Here is an 18,960-nt window from a genome sequence, read left to right on the forward strand (position 1 = left end):
CCAATATCAAGTAAATGACACATATGCCCAGAAAACGTAATTGGCAAAGGAGAAGACATTTGGGTACATCTCAGATTAAGTGAAGGCTTGTATAGTATATGGACACTGAGAGACTAAATGATGATTTGAGGACAGTGTGGAGCAGTGGTCTAGAAAAAGGCTAGTTAAAGTTGTCGTAAGGGACGTAAAAGAGTATGAAGATGCCACTGTCTCTGTGTTCGTCCACACCCGTGTCTTCTCAAAGGCGGGTCTGTGCCTCGGGGATGTAGATCTCAATGCTGTCGGCGCGCTCCGACACAGAGTTTTGCCGGAAGGACGCTGCACGCTTGGCAGCCATGAGCCGCCGGCGGGCCTCCTGACGGTGTCGGTCGGGAAGGTCGAGCGATTTTTCCCGCGTCACCATGCTCTTCTGTCTCACGGTCTTCTTTGGTACAGCAGGTGGAGGCTTCAAAGGAGAGAGGGACAAAAAAGAGCATTGTTATTCTGACTTGCTTCTGACTAGAATTGGAAGATCATTTTATAGATAATTTTATTTTTACAGGGAGTCAGGTGGCTGAGCGGTTAGGGAATCGGGCTAGTTATCTAAAGGTTGCCAGTTTGATTCCCGGCCGTGCCAAATGACGTTGTGTCCTTGGGCAAGGCACTTCACCCTACTTGCCTCGGGGGAGAATGTCCCTTTACTGACTGTAAGTCGCTCTGGATAAGAGCGTCTGCTAAATGACTAAATGTAATGTAAATGTAATGTAATGTATAGAAACCCTCGTCAAACCAGTCATCATACAAAAACTAGAACTAGAATGATATGTGTCCTAACTTACCAAGTGAACCCATTTTTTATTTAACACTATACTGCACTATCCATACATCCACACATCCACATATCTGATTGGGTCTGATGTCCGTGCGGCTCGGTCTCTTACACTAGCAGAACCTCCCACCTTCTTCTCTGGGCTCTCAATGAGCCTCCAGTTGTTACTCTTTATCTTTTGCAGCTGATCAAACTTCATGGTGACGTCATCGATGGAGAGCTGCAGCAGGTCCCAGAACCCTGCTAGGTCCTGAGAGGTGGGGCGGGGCATGGCACTGGGGTCCTTGAGAGGAAAAAAGGAGGAAACCAAGGTGGCCTGTTTAGTGTCTGAATAAGAACACTATCTACACGACAATATTTACATTCTTGAAGTGACCACCCAAGTGCCATAGGAAGTGTACTACTTTTGTGTGTGTTCGATTACAGTACAACTTATCTTATTGACAGTCAAGTTTTGAACATTACTTCATGTAATTCTGCCCGAATCCACTAGATGTCCTTCAATGTAGAAGGTGATATACACCTGACACGAAAACCCTGCAAGACTGGGATGTAAATCAGCCATCTTTCCCCCACCATTTAACAAGATCTGAGCCACAAGCTTCAGGGACACTTCACAGAAACACTGACGTGAGCAATGACCAAATTTATAGTTGCTCATTTCCGAGTTCCACTGAAGTGTCCTCGAAGCCTGCGGTGATAGGGGGGTCCAATCCTGCCTTACCCCCCTGAGGATCCAAGATAATGAAGAAGTCACACATCTCATTCAGCCCTGGTCTTATTTATCACATCTAGAGGAAGGAACTCAGGCAAAGCACCAGTGTCCAAGCCGTGGCAATGAGACCCTCTGAAAGGCCACATGAGATTCTGGAGTTCAGACCTCCTCTGACACAACACTATCCACGCTCTGTTGTGCTGCTTATGATGCACTTCAGAGTCAGGGTAATAACCCCTGAGTTTGCCTCTGTCACCCAGCTCACCAGCCACCTCCATTCATTCCTCCACCTTATGGTCTCCACATATTGGATGGCTCGCGGGCACAACAACATCACAGTAATATGGGGCAGTCCAGACTGGACTGGATGTGTAGGCCTGAATATAAAGTTGGAAAAGTGAAGGCTTGGGTCACTCAGAGTTTCAATGCCATAACACTGGGGTAGGGACAGCATATAGATATGTGTGTTATGTCTGTAAGGATGGCATTTGTGATGTAAGGGTCGCAATTGGTAGTTGGAACAGATGTTCACTTGATATATATTTATATATATATATATTTGGGTGTGCTTTGCCTTCGGCAAGGGCACAACCTTTGTTCTCTCACTTAAATATTTATTTATTATTGTTTATGTTCGCCCCCCTAAGGATCAGTCAATATTTGGACTACATACACAACGGCGGTGTCAAAAGGTTCGTCTTGTTAGCGATTGCGTTGGTTGTATTTTTATTTACGTTCCGTTGCATGGTTTAAGCAGAAATTGCGTTTTTGTGGTGAAAAGTGAAGCTAACGGTGGCTAATTTGCTAGCCACAGTCACTGACGTTACTAACGTCACTACGTCACTAACGTCACAAAAGGGTTAGGGTTACTGTCTCTTGCAGGGGAAATGAGAAGACATCTATTTCATTCTACACTTCACTCATATTTTGAGTTGTAAATGAGCAGCAAAAAAAGGATGCTTTTAAATCTATGTAATCTTTATAAATAATAAGTAGGCCCTATGCATTTTTATATAAAATATACAGAAATATCAGTTGTAAAAATGTCATTCAAAAACCCCTGTGCAACCGACGCAAGCAAGCACACCCTACAATTTCCCCAGAAATTGTACCCTCTCTAGTTGGGTGTGCTCAAGCCTTCGGCGAGAGCACAACCTTTGTTCTCTCACATATATATTATTATTATTATTATTATTTTTATTTCTTTTTGCCCCCCTAAAACTCAGTAAATACTTGGCCTACATAGACAACGTAGGTGTCAAAAGTTTCGTCTTGGTAGCGATTGAGTTGCTTCTATTGGAATTTACGTTCCGTTGCATGGTTTAAGCTTAAATTAAGTTTTTGTGGCGAAAAGTGAAGCTAACGGTGGCTAATTTGCTAGCCACAGTCACTGACGTTACTAACGTCACTGCGTCACTAACGTCACGAAAACACGCGTGACTACCTTTGCCAGAACATTCGTTTAGCATCTGTTAACTTGGGGGATAGCTAGGCTAACTATAGCTTTACTGCAAGGCAGCTGCAGAAACGCCACAAGAAAAGAGGCCAGGGTGATAACTATTTACTCATTTTACTTTGTGATATGACACACAATTGTGATGTGTAATGTACAATATAAGCTGATATTATTAAGGAAGTACATCTACTTTCGGAAACAGTAGTCTACTATTTCACTGAAGTATTAGCATCATGACATTAGCCTGTGTTTCCCGGGCAACACATACTACAGTGGTCTATGATGTAGCGTTATCTGTTTTCAATCGTTAAAATAAACATTCCTCACATATACATTTTCGTTGTAGGATTTATTCTGACATTAGAAACCGATTTGTTGGTGAAATTACCATTACCTGTGGTTTCAAACCAGTGTAGCTCACTGCAACGCTGTAGCTTACGCGAGACACACTACAAAAACATCTAGCTACAGTACACAGCTGTTTAGGAAGTCAAACGGCGACAGAAAATGTTCGGCACTCCCCTTACTTAAATCAAAAGTCTATCTAACTACTAACCTGAACTTCATTGCCACAGCCTAAACGTTGTCAATCTGTTCATGAAAATAATTAATTTCAGCCTAAACCGTACAACGGAACGTTAAATCCAATTCAACCAACGCAATCGCTACCAAGACGAACACAGCAGTAGCCTAGTACTGTACCGTAGTAGTACAATTTACCGGGGCAGCTTCTCAACACAGGGCTATATCGCATTTTGCGTTGTTACTGACAATGATCGCTACCAGTGAGCTTTTTATGAATGAGCAATTTTCCACTAAATAAATGTCAAGCTTTTTTACGTTTTGGGGGGCATATTTTCAGTTAGCAGATGGTACCGTTTGAATTGCGATTCCATCTTCTACTGCCGGGTAACGTCGTAGAATAATCTTCAAAGGGGTTGTTTATTCATGAATGAATGCAATATGAGTAGGCTAAATGCCTGAAAATATCACGAGAAGGGACAACTTAAAAGGACGTTTAAGTCATAGAGATTAGGTCCATTTGTACACCGGTCTGCAATAATGTCACGAAAACACGCGTGACTACCTTTGGCAGAACATTCGTTTGGCATCTGTTAACTTGGGGGATAGCTAGGCTAACTATAGCTTTACTGCAAGGCAGCTGCAGAAACGCCACAAACAAAGAGGCCAGGGTGATAAATATTTACTCATTTTACTTTGTGATATGACACACAATTGTGATGTGTAATGTACAATATAAGCTGATATTATTAAGGAAGTACATCTACTTTCGGAAACAGTAGTCTACTATTTCACTGACATATTAGCATCATGACATTAGCCTGTGTTGCCCGGGCAACACATACTACAGTGGTCTATGATGTATCTGTTTTCAATCGTTAAAATAAACATTCCTCACATATACATTTTCGTTGTAGGATTTATTCTGACATTAGTAAACGATTTGTTGGTGAAATTACCATTACCTGTGGTTTCAAACCAGTGTAGCTCACTGCAACGCTGTAGCCTACTGTACCCGAGACACTAGTGTGAGTAGCTAACAACAACTCCTCAGCTGTTTAAGTCAAACGGCAACAGAACATGTTCGGCACTCCCCTTACTCAAAAGTCTTTCAGTAGGGAAACTATCTGACTACTAACCTGAACTTCATTGCCACAGCCTAAACTTTGTCAATCTGTTCATGAAAATAATTAATTTCAGCCTAAACCGTACAACGGAACGTTTAATCGAATTCAACCAACGCAATCGCTATCAAGACGAACACAGCAGTAGTCTACTAGTAGTACTGTACTGTAGTAGTAGAATTTACCGGGGCAGCTTCTCCACACAGGGCTATATCGCATTTTGAGTTGTTACTGACAATGATCGCTACCAGTGAGCTTTTTATGAATGAGCTATTTTCCACTAAATAAATGTCAAGCTTATTTACGTTTTTGGGGGCATATTTTCAGTTAGCAGATGGTACTGTTTGAATCGCGATTCTATCTTCTGCCGGTAAAGTCGTAGAATAATCTTCAAAGGGGGTTCTTTATTAATGAATGAATGCAATATGAGTAGGCTAAATGCCTGAAAATATCACGAGAAGGGACAACTTAAAAGGACGTTTAAGTCATAGAGATTAGGTCCATTTGTACACCGGTCTGCCAAATGTATTCGTTTTGATTCAGCCTGTCAGCTGCCTCTTGCAGGGGAAATGAGAAGACGTCATATTTCATTCTACACTTCACTCGTATTTTGAGTTGTAAATGAGCAGCAAAAAAAAGATGCTTTTAAATCTATGTAATCTTTATAAATAATAAGTAGGCCCGATGCATTTTTATATAAAATATACAGACCCCTGTGCAACCGACGCAAGCAAGCACACCCTACAATTTCCCCAGAAATTGTATCCTCTCTAGTTTTATGTGTAATTCCACATTTTCCAGAAATTGCTAGTAACCCGAAGCAGGCTCCTGCCAGTGTAACCGACAGCAGCTTGGCACATAGAGTACCTCACCCCAGTGTGTGGTAAAGGGTAATTACATAAACTGACCTGGGGCCATTTCACTTTCACCATCAAGATGCAAAGTCTGCCCACAGGCAACTCTTCAAATAGCTCCATACATCCAATAGCTCCACTTCATTTCACTGCTGATAAGTCTACATGACCAAACAGTACCCTTACTGTCATAGTATCACGGTGGATTTTGAATGTGTTCTTGGATCTTAAGCAGGGGTCCATCTAAGCATCTTAAGCCCTGTTGGTTCTGAGCAGCAGAGGAGCTTGCTGGGTCCTGATGGCTGACTCATCCAGCTAACAGGCCTGCTGCCTGCAGAGGGGGAGTCAGGATGGGTTCTCACCCCATCACTCCCCTAGCCGTGCACGCTGAACTCTGAGAGGAACCTCATTCATCGTCTGTGTCTGAAACCTGCCAAGGCTAATATACAGACCCTGAGGAGCCCCAGTCCAACACCGAATAGATGTCAAACTATAAATATACAGAGTTCAAAGATGGGCACAGGCAAAAGTTGGATGCACAGTGCATGGCTGTATTAAGATAAGGTCCTAAACAACAAAAACAACAGCAACATCTCATTATTGACTGTCCTGGGGGGTATTCCAGAAAGCAGGTTATGCAACATAACCGGGTAAGTTAACCCACCAGCTGATTCACAATGTTGCAGCAACCTACTGGCAAAGTTGCTACAACGCTGGGTGTCAGCTGGGGAGTTAATTTACCCGGGTATGTCACGTAACCTGCTTTCTGGAATACCCCCCTGTTGTGTCACAATGGTTTATTTGTTGGTTGTTGGGGTCGTTTTATAAGAAACTGTTTCCCCTGATTAGTGCACAACCTGAGGTTATCGGGTTTGACTGTGACCTTTCACCTTTCCTGTTTTCCGAGTGTTTAGGAGGCTAAGCAAACGAAGGCCAGGACATCTTTAAAGATTTTTGTGTGTTTAAACCCTGTCCTGTGTCAGTGTGGTGGTAATCCCGAGGCTCCTCCGTGGATACTGCTGGCTACAGTCGCACACTGTCTATAAAAGCTTGTCTAAGTCCGGCTTTGGAAACTTCATCCAGGGGAGAGAGAACTAAGACAGCTCAATAAAGCCGCAATTAAATGTATGCTTAAGCTACTTATTTGAGGACACTACTTCCTCAAAAAGACTCCCCAAAAATCTGTGTTATGGAGATGTATGTGCAGCATTTTTCACAGCCGCATTTAAAGATGCTGGATATAATGTACACTTTCAGTACTGCCCTCTGCTTAGTGAGGAAGCAGCAAAAGTTTGTATGAAAGGACTGTTCAAGTTTAATAATCCCAGAGTGTTCCCCAGCCTTTCTGGAGGGTAAAAATAGCCACAGGAGCTGTCAAACCTCCAGGCAGAGCTAATCTAAAATATCGGATATTTGGCTGTGATCAATAAAGATGTAGAAGAATAGTGGAGGGGGAGGTGTGGTATCAGGCAGCAGTCCCAGACCTTCCCCATCGCTTCTGTGCAAAGTGTGAGGCGCTGGGGGAATGCTGACGCTTCTTAATTTAAAACCAGAGGGCTGTTCTCGCATTCTGCTTCAGGAGCTGTGCAGGCGGCGTCAGATGTTCTCCATGGCTACTTGTCCTACTCAAGATGATCTCATCTCAGAGAGAGAGAGAGAGAGAGAGAGAGAGAGAGAGAGAGAGAGAGAGAGAGAGAGGCAGAGAGAGAGAGAGAGAGAGAGAGAGAGAGAGAGAGAGAGAGAGAGAGAGAGCACTGAAATGGCTATTGATTTCTTATTTGGTATTTTTCCACTTTCTACAGTGTTTTTTCAATGTATTTCTATTTTTGTTGCTATTGTTGCTGCTAAAGCGTTCTATCAACCTGTGTGTAGCAGATGTAGTGGGTGGAGGCAATGCTGCTGAACGGGCTCAGCTGTTTTCCATCCCCACACACTCCAGATGAATAGGGTCATTTTATGAATCCATCTTCTTCTCTTTCTTATTGGACTTTACACACACACAAGCATGTACACATAGACTGGCATGCTACTATGTCCACATATGCATGCGTGCACTCACATTCACACATTTGCTCATGTGCACATGCTTACACGCGCATACGTGATAATGTAGACACAAACGCACTTGTGGGTATACAGAGACGCACACAAATGTGGTCATGCACACAGACACCCACACACACACACATGCGTGCAGGGACACACATGCCGTGATCAATAAAGGAAGAAAGCTCCCTGCAGGGCTACTCACCAGATTCTGCTGACACAGCCAGTAGAACTGCTGGAATTTCTGAGACATGAGGAGCTGAGCACTACCCACCGCACTCCGGATCTTACCCAGGACTGAAACACACACTTCATTACATTAGCTTCAGATGCACCTCAAACGGCTCCCAAATAAGGTCCCATTCTCTGTACTTCATAACCAAAGCCTCTACAGAAGTGGAATTTGCTGAGTATACTGTTCAATGAAAATCTTTATGTTTGTGAGAACCAACTTTGGATGAATATATATATATATATATATATATATATATATATATATATATATATATAGTTTAAGTAACTGATGTTATATCCACTCACTCTCCTCAGATAGGTCATTCTCCTCGGCCTCTGCCTCCATCTCCTTACACCATCCCTCCATCCTCTTGGTCTCCGTGTGGAGCAGCTGCATGAACCAGCTCCCGTCTCTCCGCAGAGAGGGGGACGCACGCCCAGATTCTCCCCCCGATGAGGCCACCTCCCTGGGGGATGGGGGCTCTAGAGTCCAGGTGGTTTCGCTGGTGGTCTCCCTAGGGCTGGGTGGCTCAGTGGGGGTCCGGTAGTCTTCCCGGTAGCTGAAAAGGCCCTGGGTGCGCACGGTGCGGACGACCCCGTACTGGGTGGGCGTGCTGGGCTCAGAGTGGCGCTGGAAGCCCCCGCCAAACTGAAGACCCTTGTCCTCCATGGTTGGGAAACCCTCCAGCTCGAGATCCGCCTGCACGCCCGCCGTCACACTGTTGGAGCGCTTGAACCTGCCTTGCCTGGGTCCCACACAACATAGATAGGTTAGCAACACACACACACCCACACACACACACACACACATACACATTAGAGATCAGTTTGCAACACACACACACACACACAACAAGGATCAGTCAGCACACATACACACATTATAAATTGGTTAACAACACACACACAACAGAGGTTGGTTATCTACACACTGTATATCATCTTCAGAGAGACTGATCCTTCCCAGCCCTCGCAGCACCAGGAACAGCGGTCCAAGCTGGCTCACGGTCAGGTTGTGGCAGCCACTTGAAACAGTTTCCCGCTCCCCCCTCACTGAATGAGCCGCACGGCTACGACTCGTTTGCTCATTAGCACCCCGCAGCAAAAAAGCTGAGCCGACAGGGCTCAGGGGCAGAGAGAGACTTGAGACAGAGGGAGGTGAAACACTTTACCGTTTTTCATCTTCCACTTGGATCCCAACAGAATGGTACTCCCGCGATCCTTTGCTTTCCGACTCAGAGTCAGTGGCGGCCTCCACCTAAAACATAAACAACAACAAACACAGAAACAGTTCTCATCATCAGCCCTTCTAGACGTGTTTGGGGATCAAAGGCTGGATCCTCTACTGTGTGTGACGGTGATGTGATTTATGGAGCCTACACACGCACATATCCCCCCCCCCCCCACACACACACAGATATCTACTACCTTTATCTCAACACCTGCTTCAGGAGCCCCAGTCGGCAGACCAAGCCATTCAAACAGAACAATTGAATAAGAAAGTGACAGCATTGAGATCCATAACGTATTACTGGTCTTGCATTAATAAAGTGTGGACTCAAACAGTCAGTTAAAAAAAAACAACACACTTGTCATCCGTTAGGGAGTGGAAAAGTATGCGCTAACTAAGGGCAATCCCTGTGGCAGTCCCTGTGGCTGCATGTGGTGTCGTAACCCGGGATACAGAGAAGAGACGGGGTTGTTATTAGTTATTATTATGGGATGTAGGAGGGAGGATGGATACTGATCCCCGGACGAGTCTGTGAGCTGTTGATCCTGATCGAATGGCGGCGGTGCTGAGGCCCTTTATGACCCTCAGCCTCTGTAACTCTGGGCTCCGCTGGCTTTTATGGATATCCTCGCTCTCCCCTTCTCCTTCACTGTTCCTCCTTCTGTCCTCCTTCTCCCTGCAGTCGGACCCTTTTATTTTTCGCTATCTGGATTTTATGTTCTGTCTCATTTGTTCCCCCCCCCCCCCTCCCTCTCTCTCTCTCTCTCTCTCTCTCTCTCTCTCTCTCTCTCTCTCTCTCTCTCTCCCTTGTCTTGATTGTTCCATGTACAGCAACAGGGGACAGCAGTGATAGGTGCTATGGAGGGGTGTGATGACCAGCCTACAGTGGATGTCATTTATAGATGCTGGGCCGTGTTCCTCCCACCGCCAGGCTGTCGCCAGGCCATGAGTAATAACAAGTGAGAGCGCACCAGGCCTCTCATTCGACACTTTACTTTATGATTAGAAGGCTAATTTGAAAATCAATTCACCCGTATTTAATCTTCAGCTCCCAGAGATCACACTTCTCATCCCTGGTTCTGAGTTAATGGCCCTGACCCCTGAATAGTTTTCTAGCCTACGCAGGCAGAATTCTGACAAGGTTTAAACACCCTGCAGCAAACTAAAAGAACCTACGCCATAAGCTCTGAAAGCCCCCAAAAATTCACACTAATACACTCTTCAACCTTAAGTGGTTTTGCGTTGCCCCCCCACAAAAAAAGTGTTGAAAATGTCAAGTTTGTTCTGTTGCAGAAAGCATGCTATGAACAGCCAGGGGACAGAGGGGCATGTGCTCATTTCCTATTCTGCGCAGGCCTTGGAAAACCCTTGTTTGTGGAGAGGAAATAGGCTCTGAATGATTGTTGAAGTGACCTCCACTATCCTGACAAAGGCAAAGCAAAGTCCCTCTGATGAAAAAATAATGAGCATCTTGTCCTGATTAACGGGGAAACAAATATTAGCCAGGAGAAGCAGCATGACATTTGACATTTCATTCATTTAGCTTTTATCATTTAACACTTTTATCCATAGCGCCATACAAATAGGGCAGAAAGTACAGCAGAAGATCAATTATCAGATTATCAATTATTTCGGTGGTCGAACATGGCTAACATGGCTGCATGTCTCGCATGCAAGTAGCCATAACAGGTGCAATCCACAGTAAGCGACTCTGACCACCAAAATACTATTAAAACTATGCACTTCTGATCCGTGATCTTATGCTGTACTCTCTATATGCCCTATTTGTATGTTGCTTTGAAGAAAAGCATCGGTTAAATTTGGCCCCAAGGTCAAAGGTTAAAGTGAAGACCGGAGTTGACTGTAACTGATGTAAAGGAAGTATTAAGGGAGTCAGGTGGCTGAGCGGTTAGGGAATCGGGCTAGTAATCTGAAGATTGCCAGTTTGATTCCCGGCCGTGCCAAATGACGTTGTGTCCTTGGGCAAGGCACTTCACCCTACTTGCTTCGGGGGAATGTCCCTGTACTTACTGTAAGTCGCTCTGGATAAGAGCGTCTGCTAAATGTAATGTAAATGTATTAAACTAAGGATATAATGATGACTATAATGCTTCTTAAAACTGAAACTCAGTTCCAATACTGGGGGCAGCCTTGTTTGTCAAACATGTCAAACATTCCAGCAACGGTAGGCCAGCATGCTTCGGGACATGCTGTAAATGAAAGTCATTTTGTATTTCCTACACATCACTAGAGCCAATTTGAAAGCCAACAGAATGCAGACCCTCCTTCTTTTCCCTCTCTCGTTCTCCATTTTCCCCTTCCGCCAGTGTCTCTCCTTCCCTCTTTTTCCCTCTCTCTTCTCATCTGTCTCACAACACACCTCCTAAACATCTCTCTCTCGTTCCTCTCTCGCATTCTTACACCTTATTCCCTGACAATCTATCCATTATTTCCTTCCTCTGTCTGATTGCTAGCACGCTGAATAAGGAGGCCCGCACACGTGCTGATTTGGGTGATTATGTATTCAGGCTCGGGCTCCGCGCGGGGAAGGGAAGCAGACTGAGGAGGCTCCAGCGCACGGCTCAACTACTTAGAATCATCATTCATCACCCAGGATGGGCTTCCTCATCATCATGTTTATGGAGGAGAGAGAGAGACGGACGAGACAGAGAGAGAGAGAGAGAGAGAGAGAGAGAGAGAGAGAGAGAGAGGGACGAAAAATGGGGAGAGACCCATCGATTGTCTCTGAAAACTACGCCCACCACCTGGCTAAAAGGAAAGCGGGCTGAGGCAGGGATGGAGAGAAGGAGAGATGGAGTGTGAGTGAGTGAGTGAGCGAGATGGAGGAAGAAGAGAAAGAGGGAGTGTATGCATGTGTATGTAGTAGGAGACAGGGTTTAACTTGATATACCCAGAAATAACCAAGAAGCAGGTGGGTAGATTCACCGTTCCACAAACAGGCAGACCATCACAAATTCTCATTTGATGCAATGCTATTGATATCTGTGCTGTATTTTTCCGACTGCAATCGGACGGATCAATCAGTGCACAAAGTTGCTTGAGGGTCAAAACGTAAAGGAGGCATACGGGAAGATAGAGAGGGAATAGAAGGATACAATTAAAAATATGAACCGAAGTTATGAGAGGTCGAGAAAGTGGGAGAGAAAAAGAAAGAAAGAGAACGTAAGAAAGAACAAGACAAGACAGAAGAAAGAACAAAAGAGAAGAAAGAAGGGAGGGAGGACTAGAAGAGGGGGGAAGGAGACCATTCAGTAAAACCTGCTCTTGCATGAGTTGAATGTTAATTGATGGATTGCGGTAAGATGACTCATTGGTGGCTATTTTTAGCTTGTGAGGAGAGGCGGAGCACCCTGAGTCGGAGGGCTGTGTTTCTATGTGAGTGAATTTATGAATGAGCAACGTGCTTCCTCTCTTGGTCACTGTGGGTGTGGTCATGTGAGTGAGAAACACTGCAAGTGTGTACGAATAATATGTGTAGGTGTTTATAATTTGAATATGTATATATGCACTCACAAATGGAGATGCTGTATGCCACAACTCACACACACGTGTACTAACCTGTATCCCTATAGATGACCTGGGTGTTTTCAGGTACTCCTCAGCCCTGGACACCAGTATGGCCTTATCACAGGTCATCACCGAACTGTGGCTGTCTGTTGATGGGTGTCTCTTCCCTGCCATCACTGCTGCCTCCATGGCTATGGACACGGCCTTTGCACTATCCAGGCTGTCTGTGGAGTTGTAGAGGGCCCGGCCGAGGCTCAGCCCCAGGCCCAGCCCCAGGCCGTCTGTGGTCCAGGGCCCTCCATGAGGGTGCCTGCCTTCGTGGTAGGCGTCCTGGGTGGACTCAGTACTGCTCTGGGCGGTGACGGAGATGAGGGGCTTGGAGGTGGTGCGGGGCGGCACAGGTGGAGGGGTCTTCTTGTAGTTGGAAGTGTAGGCAATGGCTGGAAGGAAAAACAAATCCAATTGTTGATATGATGTGTGGATGACATACACTTTTCTCGCCTTCTTTGGGATCTATTTTAGATTGAATAATTTTTGGAGGGTAATATTTATTAAGTATCCTCAATAGTCTTCCATTTAGTCTTAAATATTTTTATAGTATAATTTTTTTTTACAATTGAGAAAGAATCCTTTTGAAGTGATGGTGAAACTGAATTCATTTTTATAAAAAACTATTAAAACTACAGTAAAGCACTTCTGAGTTCAGGATCCTGGTCACCGATATTCAAGTATTCTCATTCTGAGTGTCTGACAAGTAGGGATGATTATGAGGAGAATCCTGTTCTTTCAAGTGCAAATGAGAGCATGGTCCTAATCCCCTGAGATGGACTGGAGCACTTCAATGTAAATAGCTTTTCTGGTTTGATGTGGCCTGCTTTTTCAAACACGTCTCTGGGAGAGTAGTCTCACTTTATATAACCCAATAATGTATCGGACTATCGACTGCAAAGTGAGGCATGGGCTTAGTCCATTCAAACTTTCTCAAAGTATAGGATAGTAGATGGGAGTGCAGTCAATGTAAGCTCCCAGGAGTTTTCAATTATTGTATATAATCAATAAAACACATTTTCTGATTTCCATATATGACATGCCTCCTTCACTTAGATTCAGAATGTTGCTTGGTGAAGATATCACGTTTTTGTCTTTGGTGAAGCAAATATTAAATTGACCAAAATAAGGCTTTGAAATAAACATTGTGCTTCTAAATAGGGTAGAAGAACCCATTGAAGTGCATGATGGGAGGATACTGAATGTGTCATTCATCTGATGTGGTGTCGTGTTCATCAATATCCCCGGCCATCCGGCCAGGGGTGAGCTCTGCTCTGGGAACTAATAACACTGTTTGTTGTCTCTTCACAAATGAACGTTTCAAAGAGGGTATGGGGATGAGTCAGTGGATGAGGAGGGGATGTTGGGGATGAAGCGAGGATGAAACAACAAAAACGGGAGCGATGGGAGGGAGGAAGAATGAGGGAAGGAGAGATGAGGAGAGAGAGGGAGGAAGAAAGAGATATAGACAGACAGAGATAAAGAGATGACCCATTCAGAGGGCATGATTCAGCAGAAGGATAAAAATAGAAAATGATTACCCAGGCAGCCATGCAACAGGGACTCATACTGCTCGCCCCCATCTTGGCAGAGTTACCCAGCATTTTGTTTTCATCTCAAATGATTGGAGGTCACCAATTTACATCGCACGTCAGAGATAAGCCTATCAACAGTGCGTATGCACAAAACATTCAAAAAAACTTTAAACTAAGGATTGATGAAGTAGGCAACAAGAGGCTGTGGAAAGCATAAGAACAAAGAATGATTTAAATGCTGAAAATGTGACAAAACAATCTGATACCTCAGCAATTGCATGACAAATGAAGATGCTTTTGTCGCATGTTTTGAATACTGTAAGTCTCTCAGTAGGGAGAATAAGAAAAACATTTGTGCCTTTAAATGTTCATTAACTACATTAGCTGTGCTGGTCCATGTTGGGAGCTTTTATTGTATTTGCAGTTGTATGGAAAAAAACCTGCCACCACATCTCCATGACAACAAGACGGACACCTTTTTGTTGGCGTTTAAAGAGCACCCTGCTGTGTTTCAGGTGGCAGACTGTGTTGGCTGAATACGCCCAATCTGAAGTGACAGCAGTCTGTTTGAATTCACAGGGAGTTCAAACAACCACTTATCCTTGGTTTATTTGTCCACCAGTAAGAACTTCAAATACAATAATTTTACCCCCCCCACACACACACAAACGTGCACAGTGCGCACAGATGCACATCATCAGACACGCGAAGGTGCATAAAAGAGCACACATAGACAAGCTTGCACACACACACACACCACACTCACCCACCAAGCATGATTAACTTGGGACACAATGAAAGTGATTTGGGCTCTCCATCTCTGTTAGTGGCTCTCTATCTATCAGGTCTGAATTGCATGCTAATGCTGCAGGGAGCGGGGGACTTGAGGGATGCGTCGTTAAGACTGCTCATTCCCCATTGGATTTATCACCCTCAACGAAAGCCCAGTTATTATTTGTTATTTATTTAAAGATATTTAAATGATCAAGAGAGAGGATAAATAGAAAAACTTCATTATCTGCACTGTCAATATTGATGTGGACCATTGTTGTGGACCAACAACAAATAATAGATAAAGCACAACCATAATCATAACTCACGTAATACTTGTAATACAGTACTTCAATTGAAACACTTTAGCATACTGCTAGTACATTAATTATTCATTGATTCACACTCCATCATTCTAATGCAAACATGTAACTTACACTAAAATATCACTTCATTTTCCTCAATGACGTTCAGCGTCTCACAGCTCATTTGTGTATGGCAGACAATATACACTGGGGTACAGTAAACCCATCCTGTGGACTGTCAGTATTGTCAGTATATGTTTCACCTCACGTAAAAAAGGCTAACTGCGGTCTGCGTCAGCTGGAGAGACAGACACAAAGAGTCTTGGCTGAACAAGGGAACGAAGTGCCAGACAGGCAGTGACCTCCTCCTTGTCATGGCAGTCCCCATGGCTGACAGCACAGCATCTGCCACCGCTGTGACTGATGTAAACAACCTACCCTGAACTCCGGCCCTCTAAAACAAAACTGCTTGACAAAGAGCCACTGCTGGCAGATGGATCACCAAAGGCCCAGGGAAGGCTAAAAATAGACACCTTGGACATCCAGAGGAAGGCGTGTATGTGTGCGGGTGTGTGTGCATGTGTGTACTAGAGAGACAGGGGGAACAGCAGTCCTGGCCAGGCATTGAGGCGGTCTGGGAAGAGACGGCTCTCATAAATGCGTCAAGAGAGCTGCCGTCCCTGGAGCGTCCGTCTCATCCATAGAGCCTATTTACGGCTCCGGCTTCTATCGCTCTCTCTCTCTCTCATTCTGGAGATGGGGGCTTTGGTGTGGGGTGGGGGTGGAGGGGGTGGGGCTGGAGGTTTTAAATTCAGCTGCCGTTTTTCAATCTACCTGCACTATAAGGGCTTTGCTTGATGAATCAAAAAGAGCCACTGTTGAGCACAGAGTGGATCAAGGAGAAAACATTGTGAAATGGCCGTAAAATGAGGAACACATGCAGAAGTACTTGATGGCTAGGCTGTGATTTTCCCCGATTATTAACATTGAGGGTTTTTGAGTGTGAGGTTCAATTATTGTGCTGTTCATCAATTAGTATTGAGACCATTTGTCAAAGAGGCCAAAGTAAGTGTCTTATAAAACCACAGGTTTGAGTGAATGGGAGCAACAGTGCAAAAACGATCGATCAGTAATATTTGTTTATTTGTGTGAATGACAATAATCATGCTGGTAATATATATGTCTAATTTAGCTAGTCTGGGTCTCTAAGCCTGTTGTGCTGGGTGTGTGTTGAGGCCCAGGTGAGGTTTACCTGGGGGCTGCAGGGGGGTCCCATCCATGCTGGAGGTGGAGGGGAGACGGAACTGGATCCCTGAAACAAGTGATTGGGGTAGCATTCAAAATGGAGGGCACACTGTTTTCTGCCCATACATTGGCCCTACTCATTTAAGATCCTGACTAATAGCTCCATGGATTATAGATTATAGTTGGAATATGTGATTCAGACTAGTCTGTCAAGGGCGTAGTTTGTGGGGGGGTGGGGGGAGGTAACCCCCCTAATATTCAAACAACAACGATGTTTGAATATTATTAATGTTGTGTTATGTTTTTTCAACCCCCACCCCCCCCTCCGACAATGTTCAAAACAAATCTACGCACTTGAGTGGCAGTCAGATCATCTTTAAAAACTGAAGAAAAATATGACATGGTGAGATATTTAAATGTTTTTTAGATGGGGTCATCCACTAATTTCTAAAATACATTAGTTACGGTCTTATGTGATGACAGATAAACTGATTACTAACTGATTGACAACCAAGCATGTCTAAACTGTGATGAATGAAAAGAGAGGATTTAAAGTTAAATGATAGATGGCAAGCATAAGCATGACTCATTTGGTTGATACTGTAGCCCTTGGAAAATAAATCCATGCTCTGTAAAGGTGCTACTGAAACTTTACATAATGAAAACACTGAAGCATCTGACTATGCATGTAATGGGGGTATTGACCTAAAATGGTAATATGACATTCACAGTACAGGAAAAATAGGGACATTAGAATTCTTGAAAAGATGTTCAGCACCATTTTTTTTGTTGAGAGAACATATTTTTGTCACTGCGATAGATAGTGCTTTGCTCATTTCTTGAAAAGGCTTTTTCTAATGAAAAGTGTAAAACTACAGGAGGCAAGGAAAGGGAAAGATTCTAGATTAAAGTACAAGATAAATACGACAATGCAATCTAATTAACTTTCCTCCCTGTGAAAGCCTTGTCAGATCCAGAGCAAACTTGTACGAAGGGCTCAGCACGAACATTAAGAAATAATACAGCAGTTTCTTAAAACAATATGATGAAAAAAAAAAAAAAAAATGTGGAAACTCAGGTTTCAGACTCCCCCCTTCCAGCATACTTTATTAGACCTTGGAAATCAATTAACAATTTAATCCACAAATTATGTAACTGAAGTAGCACATATGTCTCTGAGTCTCTTCCTGCACAAAGCTGGAAACAGATAAGTCTTTCTGTCACAAGTTGCCAGAAAAATACTGATTCTGGCACTTCCAAAACACCTAAAAGACAACAGGGCATCTTATTCATGCACTTCAACATAATCCTTTTCATACCTTCAATATGTCTATATTAAAAGAAATTGTACAGTGAGTTCTCTTTTACATTGAATATACTGTACAGTATAAGCCAACATTTCACTTTACTTGATAACCAGTTGTTTGACATTCTCAGTCCTGAATTCCTGAGCACAAGGATGATACATTTCAGTAAAAACATAATTCCCAGAAGGTACCTCCATCACTGCAGATGGGTTGATTGACAGGTCAACACATCATGTTTTGGCAATCTGGTATAAATAACATTTCCTTGACAACATTTATGTGTTGTGAGTATGTGTGCTAGCACAGACATGCACAATATTGTAAACTTTGATATAATTAATACTTATCCATACAGTTTCTGACTACAGTACTGTTTCTTGCCTCCATCTTTTGATTGTGCAAACAATAATTTTCCCCAGTGTTGTGGTTTCTTCGAGGAGGGGAATCCAACAGCCCATTTGTTTTACAAGAAGTCTTGAAGATTTGTAGTTATATGATAACTGCCAAGATTCACATCACCCCAGTCACAGGTGACATTGAACAAAGAAACTTGAAACGTTTAGGAGGAAAAACAGTACATCTTCACAGTTACAGGAACGATTGTCAATACCCAAAGTCTGGGGGCTATTTACCACACAGACCTCCACAGTATTTTGGGAGGGAATAGTAAAAGTCATGTGTCACCAGTTTGGTTGACTCACATTCATTTTTTTTGTGTGTGACAAACAGTTGATACAGTCATTATTTTCAAATGCTAATAGGAATTCAGGCAAGTACACATTCAGCTCCATTGATTGTTTATTACATTCTTCCAGCATGGACTAGTATTGTTGCTGCTACTGATGTTTTTTTCATCATTTATAGCTACATTTAATCTCCCATTCAAAGCTTAGAGAGTCAGGGACATGTATGTGATCTCTGCACTGTTGTACTCATATCTCCCACTCCATAGCTCCACACTGGCACTCCGCTTCATGATTGCTGGCTCTTGGGCCCTCCTTTGCCATCTGCCCCAAAGGAAGTCCTGATCACTTGGGGGCACTCCTGTGGCATTTGAGGGCATCTCCTCCGCTGGAGCCTCATGGTCCTTAGAGGCATCAAGATAGTGTGGATCCCCTGTGTCCTCCGGGTCCATGGGATCCAGATCCACATCTGGTCTGTTGGCCGTGGCGAGAAACGGAAGTTCTGTGTCTTGAGTGTTTGGGTCGAAGAAGAGCTGAGTGGCCGTGTC

The 18,960-nt window shown here is 43.9% G+C and overlaps 1 protein-coding gene across 1 annotated transcript in view; it reads right to left on the minus strand.

Moving 5' to 3' along the window:
- Positions 1–238: 238 nt before the first annotated feature.
- dlgap2a (discs, large (Drosophila) homolog-associated protein 2a) overlaps positions 239–18,960 on the minus strand; it is a 127,953-nt gene continuing 109,231 nt past the window's right edge. Inside the window, exons 11-16 of the mRNA XM_067243296.1 lie at positions 12,570–12,958; positions 8,932–9,017; positions 8,066–8,505; positions 7,731–7,822; positions 927–1,091; positions 239–445 (exon numbers count right to left, since the gene is read on the minus strand). Coding sequence (XP_067099397.1) covers positions 239–445; positions 927–1,091; positions 7,731–7,822; positions 8,066–8,505; positions 8,932–9,017; positions 12,570–12,958 — 1,379 coding nt within the window. The remainder of the gene's footprint in view (positions 446–926; positions 1,092–7,730; positions 7,823–8,065; positions 8,506–8,931; positions 9,018–12,569; positions 12,959–18,960) is intronic.

Source organism: Osmerus mordax, chromosome 9 (assembly GCF_038355195.1).
Source record: "Osmerus mordax isolate fOsmMor3 chromosome 9, fOsmMor3.pri, whole genome shotgun sequence".
NCBI lineage: Eukaryota > Metazoa > Chordata > Actinopteri > Osmeriformes > Osmeridae > Osmerus > Osmerus mordax.